General features: G+C 51.7%; 1 protein-coding gene across 1 annotated transcript in view; it reads left to right on the forward strand.

The window, feature by feature from the left end:
- ALDH4A1 (aldehyde dehydrogenase 4 family, member A1) overlaps positions 1-6,612 on the forward strand; it is a gene marked incomplete at its 5' end in the record, with an annotated part of 9,187 nt that overhangs the window by 2,394 nt on the left and 181 nt on the right. Inside the window, 8 exons of the mRNA XM_009866028.1 lie at positions 229-303; positions 2,586-2,773; positions 3,648-3,721; positions 3,925-4,121; positions 4,525-4,572; positions 5,377-5,529; positions 5,729-5,850; positions 6,425-6,543. Of these exons, the coding sequence (XP_009864330.1) occupies positions 229-303; positions 2,586-2,773; positions 3,648-3,721; positions 3,925-4,121; positions 4,525-4,572; positions 5,377-5,529; positions 5,729-5,850; positions 6,425-6,543 (976 nt within the window). The remainder of the gene's footprint in view (positions 1-228; positions 304-2,585; positions 2,774-3,647; positions 3,722-3,924; positions 4,122-4,524; positions 4,573-5,376; positions 5,530-5,728; positions 5,851-6,424; positions 6,544-6,612) is intronic.

Below are 6,612 nucleotides of genomic sequence, written 5' to 3' on the forward strand. Positions count from 1 at the left end.
ATAGAGGGTGTGCAGGCTCCTGCTCTGGAGACTTTCCAACCCGCCTGGACATGTTCCTGTGTGGCTGCCCTGGGTGATCCTGCTCTGGCAGGGGGGTTGTACTGGTGATCTTTTGAGTTCCCTTCCAACCTTGACCAGCCTGTAATTCTGTAATTTTTTATTTTGCCGCGAGCTGTGGTGTCGCAATGAGAGGAGGCACCGCGCTTCCACGGGTCCCTTTCCCCGCAGGGTTTCGTGGCAGCCGTCTCCCCCTTCAACTTCACAGCGATCGGCGGCAACCTGGCAGGGACTCCGGCGTTGATGGTGAGTGTCACGGTGGGATCAGAGGAGAGCCAGGCATGGAGAGGACAGGCCAGAGAAAGGCTGGGAAGGGGATCCGCTCTCTCCGAGGCTGAGGTTTGCCTGGCCTGAGATCCTCAACGACCGAATTCGGCTTCTCTGGTGCTGTTCAGTAGGACGCTGCTGGGGTCCTGCCTCTGCCGGTGCTCTTGAATTCAATCAGCTGTCTTACAATTAGACTCAAAGATCTTTAATTACACAAAGGTAGTTTAGCGGCTGGATTTTCGACCTCTCCACTGATGGACAGGTGTGACAGAGGAAGTGTTGGAAAAAGAACTGCCCCAAACCTGCTCTTCTCTTTTGTTTTTTTTTCTGAAGCAAAGTGTCTTTTCACTCTAAGCTGGGTTTTAGGTGCAGAGAAGTTCAGGAAGAGACGAGAAATCTAGCAGGGTTTTGTTTTCCTGCATGATGCCTGCTCTGTGAATGGGGCTCCAGGGCGCTGTCGCGACACAAAAGCATAATCAGTTTGTAATTGGTTTGTAATTGCTCAGGTTCCTCTTGGGTGACGCTTTTTAGGTACAGCAGGTGCATTAGGGTGAAGGTAGGAGAGAGCAGGTCCTGGCCCTGGCATTTAGCACTGAAACAGGCAACAGGAGATCCTGGCACACGTGAAAGATGGTCCAAAAAGTCAAAGTTTTGGTAAACAGCACTTCTATACGTGTCCCACCCCAACGTGCCTGTTGAGCCTGGTGAGTGCCTGCCTTTGCAGGGTAGGGCTTGAGGAGAGGCTGTAACCTGATGAGTTTTGACCAGGATGAATTAATTAAAAAAAACCCCACAAAGTTGTCCTGAGCTCTTTCCTACTTAGGCTCAAGGTTTCAACCAGACACCAAGGAGGTGGAAGAGGGAGAACACCAAGCTTTTAATTTGGGGCCGTCACATTTTAAGGCCATGTTCAAGGGGGAGCATTTGAACCTTTTAGGGAAGAAGAAAAGAAGAGGGTGAAGCTAACGCAGAGCTGGGAGTTTTTTGGAGGGGAGGGAGCTGAGTTCCTCCCACGCCAGGATTCAAGGAAGGCTCTTTGCTTCGAGGTGTTTGGTGATAAACTCATCCCAGAGCAGATGAACCTTGCTGGGGTGGGGTGAGCCCGTGCTGGTGGGTCTGGGTGACCTGTTTTGGGCCTCCTGTGGTGCACCCAGCTCTCCGTCCTCGAGTATGAGGATCAGTTCCCCCTCGAGCTGCTGCAGCCTGATGAAATCCCCCTGCTCGCCCCGGGCCTGGGGCAAAAAGGAGCAGAGTGTCAGCGGGTGACTTGAAAAGCTCAGTGGCAGCTGGTACCTGGAATTAAATTTAGGAGAAGACGGTGCTTAGTAAGTGGATATTAATTAAAAACCCCAGTGGTTTAGTCACCACAGTGTGCTCCCCAGGGGATTAAACGTTGCTTTTGCTTAAATAGCTGGAGAGATCAACGCAGTTAATGCCATTGGATTGTTGGGAGCGGGATTTTCCTTGGGACCAGAGCGTTGCTGCACTGGTACCGGGACTGCCGGGCATCTCTCTCTTGAGTTCGATTTCCCAGTTACTTGCAGATTATTTTGCAGAGTGTGGTTTTGTTTTCTCACCCTTTGGACTGCAAAGGGTTGCAGGGAGGAGGTGGGGGAGGCAGGAAAGAGCTTTGCCCACCCCGCGTGTCCAAACCAGGTGCCAGGTTGGAACAAGAATCCAAAACTCCCCTTCCTGCACCTCCTGGGACTGTGACCCCGCGCACGGCACCCAGCAGCGTGACGGTGACGCCAGGCAGGTCACGGAGCCAAAAAGGATGGTGGCGCGGAGCCAAAGGGGTGGGGTGGCCCCGCCAGCCTTTTAGCGCCGCGTTTTCCAGCCGGTCGCGAGATTAATCCAGGCATGAGGTTGTATTTCACCACCGAGCTCACGGGGTCGTGAGCGCGTTTTCTTAGCGGCACCATCCTGTCTCCCAAGATGTAAAACAGGTCCCTGTTTCGCTGCTGCTCTTAGGGAAGGCAAAACTCTGCCTCCCTGGCAAGGGAGGGTGTAAAAGGCTGACACAGCGGCCCTGAGACATGAAAGGGGAGGATTTTTCTGCCTTCAGCTGAGCAGGACAATCACAGTCTTCTGTGAAACCAGCACTTGGGGGAGGAGGTGGGTGTCGATCACGCAAAGGTGCAGCTGCTCTGGTCCCGCTCTGTCTGAGCTGTGGGACAGGCTTTTGCCAGGGCCTCTAATTGTTGGACACCCATGTTTGGGCTGAAGCCTTCCCACCTGCTGATTTTCTCCTCTTGCCCCAGGGAAACGTGGTCCTGTGGAAGCCCAGTGACACCGCCCTGCTCTCCAGCTACGCCGTCTACAAGATCCTCCTCGAAGCCGGGCTCCCTCCGAACATCGTGCAGTTCGTGCCGGCGGATGGGCCTGTCTTTGGAGACGCTGTCACGAGCTCCGAGCACTTCTGCGGGCTCAACTTCACCGGCAGCGTGCCGTACGTCGGGGAGGGGAGCGGGGCGAGGAGCCGCCGGCTGAGATGCTGCTGGGTGCTTGTCTGCTGGTCCTTTGAGCATTGTTGGGCAGAGTGGCAGACAGACAACTGGCCATCCTCACATAACGTAATCAAAGCAGGGGTTTAAAACTGATCTTGAAAGTGTCTAACCAGGTCTTCTTGCTACAGGGAGTCTCTGTTGCTAAACTCAAGGTGCAGAGAATAGACAAACTTGCCTGTGACACTACCCTGTCTCCCAGGGATGCTGTGATTTGGCCTAATGAACCACCCCGCGCTGGAAGAGTGATGCTCCCTCCACATAGATTTGCAAACCCGCGCTCTGCCCGTGCGTCGGGATGCATTAGCAATGATGAGGGTCCCAACCTCCCAACCCGTAACGGGCTGTTAAACCCAGGGACCCTGCTCCACCGGCCGGGGCCACGGTCTGATGAGCACCATGCTTTAAAGGTGGGAAGCTCATAAATCAGTATCAGCGGCTGTGCCTCCTGGCGGGAGATTATTTGCATATTTATTGTTTCGCAGCCGAGGGGTTTGGTCACAGTAAGGGCAGAAAAGAAGGGGAAGAAGGGGAAGAACAGAAACTTCTGCTGAGTGCTTGCTCCCATGGTCTTACCTGTGACACCGCAGCAGTTTCTTGTTTCTGAAAGCTGGGGGTGGTTGTGTAGTGCCGTCACTTTGAGACCTGAGCTCTCAGTCTCAGCCAGCATCTCCTCTGCCGCTTGCAGGGCATCTCACCTTTTGGGGGTGCACGCAGGGGTTTGCTGGGGTCCCCTTCAGCAAAGCACGTCACCCACACCTGCCTTTTCCAAGTGCAAAGGCAAGAGTGCTCTAACCAGTGCCTCTTTTCTCCCTCAAGGACTTTCAAGCGGCTCTGGAAGCAGGTATCCGAAAACCTGGATCGCTACCGCAATTTCCCACGCCTGTCTGGAGGTAACTGCTGCTTCTCACACTTTTTTGGGGGGGGAAATCTGCAAGGGTGAGGGGATTCCTTGCCTTGTGAGCAAGTAAATCGTGCCCAGTTCCCCGAGGAACTGCGGGGCCAAGCGCTGGCCGAGCGCCTGGCGAGGGACCTGGCCGAGGCTCGAGCTTTCACACCTCACTGGCTGTTTTTCCCTCCCCTTCTCCGACACCAGAGTGCGGCGGGAAGAACTTCCACCTGGTGCACAGCTCGGCCGACGTGGCCAGCGTGGTGAACGGGACCCTGCGCTCGGCCTTCGAGTACAGCGGCCAAAAATGCTCCGCTTGCTCCCGCCTCTACGCCCCGGACTCGCTGTGGCCCCAGATCAAAGAGAAATTGCTCGAGGAGCACGGGAAGATCAAAGTGGGAGACGTGAGTGGAGCTGCTGGGCTGCTGAAGGGCTTTGCGGCTCAGCGGGTGGTTGATGGGATTAGAGACTGCGGTAACTGGCTACTAATTCCTATTGAACCGAGCTTTTTATCCACTGGTTCTCCCCACCACAGCCCCTCCGTCCTCCCGTTTCCCTCCCCTCTCCGCCACCACCACCCCCTTCATCTTTTTTTTAGTGATTAGAAATTAACTTGTAGCCAGCGTCTGCGGGAAGGATTGTGTAAGTCGCTGAATACTGCAGACTAATTGAAAAAGGGGGAGCTTGCACCCTCTCGGAGGTGTGTTTGGAGCACCAGGAAACGTTATTTGGGGAATTTCACCTCCTCCTGAGCTTTTTTTTTGGCACAGCACGTACTTACTTTGCTGCCTTTCTGGCTTCCCGCAGCCCGCCCAGGACTTCGGGACGTTTTTCTCGGCAGTGATTGATGACAAGGTGAGCTCACCCCTCCTGTTTCTACTCGTGCGAGAAGGTAACACCACGAGGCTTTCATTAAGTGTTATGTTAAATGTGTTTTATTGCTTTATTTTATTTGCTTGCAGCAAAGTACACCCATCAGAGATCAGTTAGAGCTGACTATCAGCCCTCTTTTTGCTCCCTCTTGGAGTACCGTGTGTCTTAGTCACTGCAGCTCTTGAAAAGTGAGTTGTTTTCCTGAGAAACTCTCCATATAGTTCAGACATAAGGTTCAGAGAGCCCAGGACTATTTCTCCAGTTCCCATCCCTCCTGAGCTGGAAGAGCAGCAGCATAGCTCTGAAAGGGATTGCCCAAACCCACTTTTTTTTTTTAATTCTCTTTCTCTTTCTCTTTCTCTTTCTCTTTCTCTTTCTCTTTCTCTTTCTCTTTCTCTTTCTCTCTTTCTCTTTCTCTTTCTTTTCTTTTTTTTCTCTTATTCTTATTATTCTTATTCTTATTCTTATTCTTATTCTTATTCTTATTCTTATTGTTATTCTTATTCTTATTCTTATTCTTATTCTTATTCTTATTCCTCTTGTTCTTACTCTTATTGTTACTCTTGTTCTTAGTCTTATTATTGTTACTCTTGTTCTTGCTCTTCTTCTTAATCATTATAATCATTATCATCATTCTTTTTCTTTTTCTTCTTGTTCTTGTTGTTCTTGTTCTTCTTCTTACTCTTGTTCTTCCTCTTATTCTTCCTCTTATTCTCTTATTCATTTTTATTCTTAATCATTATCATCATCATCATTATTCTTATTGTTTTTTTTTCCTTTCCTCAGTCTTTTGCACGGATAAAGAAATGGATTGAGCACGCCAAGAAGTCGCCCAACCTCACCATCCTGGCAGGAGGGGGCTACGACGACAGCGTCGGCTACTTCATCCAGCCGTGCATCGTGGAGAGCAAAGACCCGCGGGACCCCATCATGAAAGAGGTGAGAGAGCAGCTTGTGAGGAGGTGGCAGGAGAGATGCCCAAAAGGTCCCCAGCCTGAGGTGTTTCCTGCATGGAGATGAGTTGACCGGCACTGAGATGTTCCTTTGTTACAATTTTAGCTAATCGGCTGCCAAAGCCATCACTGCTTATTTCTGGAGGTTGTCCCTGCCAAGAGCTTTAATTTTTTTTGCCGCACAGGAAATTTTCGGCCCGGTCCTTACAGTGTACGTCTACCCAGAGAAGAGGTACAAGGAGGTGCTGGAGCTGATCGACACCACCACGCCCTATGGCCTCACGGGGGCAGTCTTCGCCCAGGAGAAGTAGGTGCCAAAACCCAACCCTGCACCCCAAAGATGCTTTTCCCCTTCTGGGGTGACCTATCGAGCTCCTCTTCCCTCCCAAGCCCTGCGCTGCATGATGAGGAGAGAAAGCCTTTCCTGCAGAGCTTACACTGCTTTTAGCCCCCGCTCCCAATGAGGAGGGAAGGGGCTGCCTCTAAAGTGGGTTTTGAGCCCCCAAATGCTTTTTTTTTTAATGAGAAACTATCCCAAAGGCGATGTTTAGAGCGTATGGGAGGATGCACCCTCCAACCCATCAAGTAGGAGGAGGGCTAAGAGCAGTGTAACCACAAAGATGGACCACCCTTAAGTTATCACCTTTATTTTATAACTATAAAGCTTAGGAAAAAAAAACTAAAAGGAAATGAAATGGGGATAATTTGAGTTATAAGTATGCACGACCCAGTTCTGTGTGTTGTTAAGGTGCGGTCCTGGAAATGTGTGCAAAGAAACACAAACATGGGGGGGTTTTGCACAGTTTTAGTTGCTGTAGAAGGGTAGAGGTGTCTGTTCTGGCCGTTGCGTCGCTGTCACGGCCGTTTCCATCCCTCCTTAGGAGAATCATCGAGGAAGCCAGGAGCCTCCTGCGCAACGCAGCCGGCAATTTCTACATCAACGACAAGTCGACGGGCGCCGTGGTGGCTCAGCAACCCTTCGGAGGCTCCCGCATCTCAGGTGAGACGGAAAAAACTGTCGTCTGGAGACGGCACCGAGCGGCCTCCCTCTCTGGGCAAGCTTCCCATC

This window comes from Apaloderma vittatum, unplaced genomic scaffold (genome assembly GCF_000703405.1).
Source record: "Apaloderma vittatum isolate BGI_N311 unplaced genomic scaffold, ASM70340v1 scaffold36923, whole genome shotgun sequence".
NCBI classification, from domain to species: Eukaryota; Metazoa; Chordata; class Aves; order Trogoniformes; family Trogonidae; genus Apaloderma; species Apaloderma vittatum.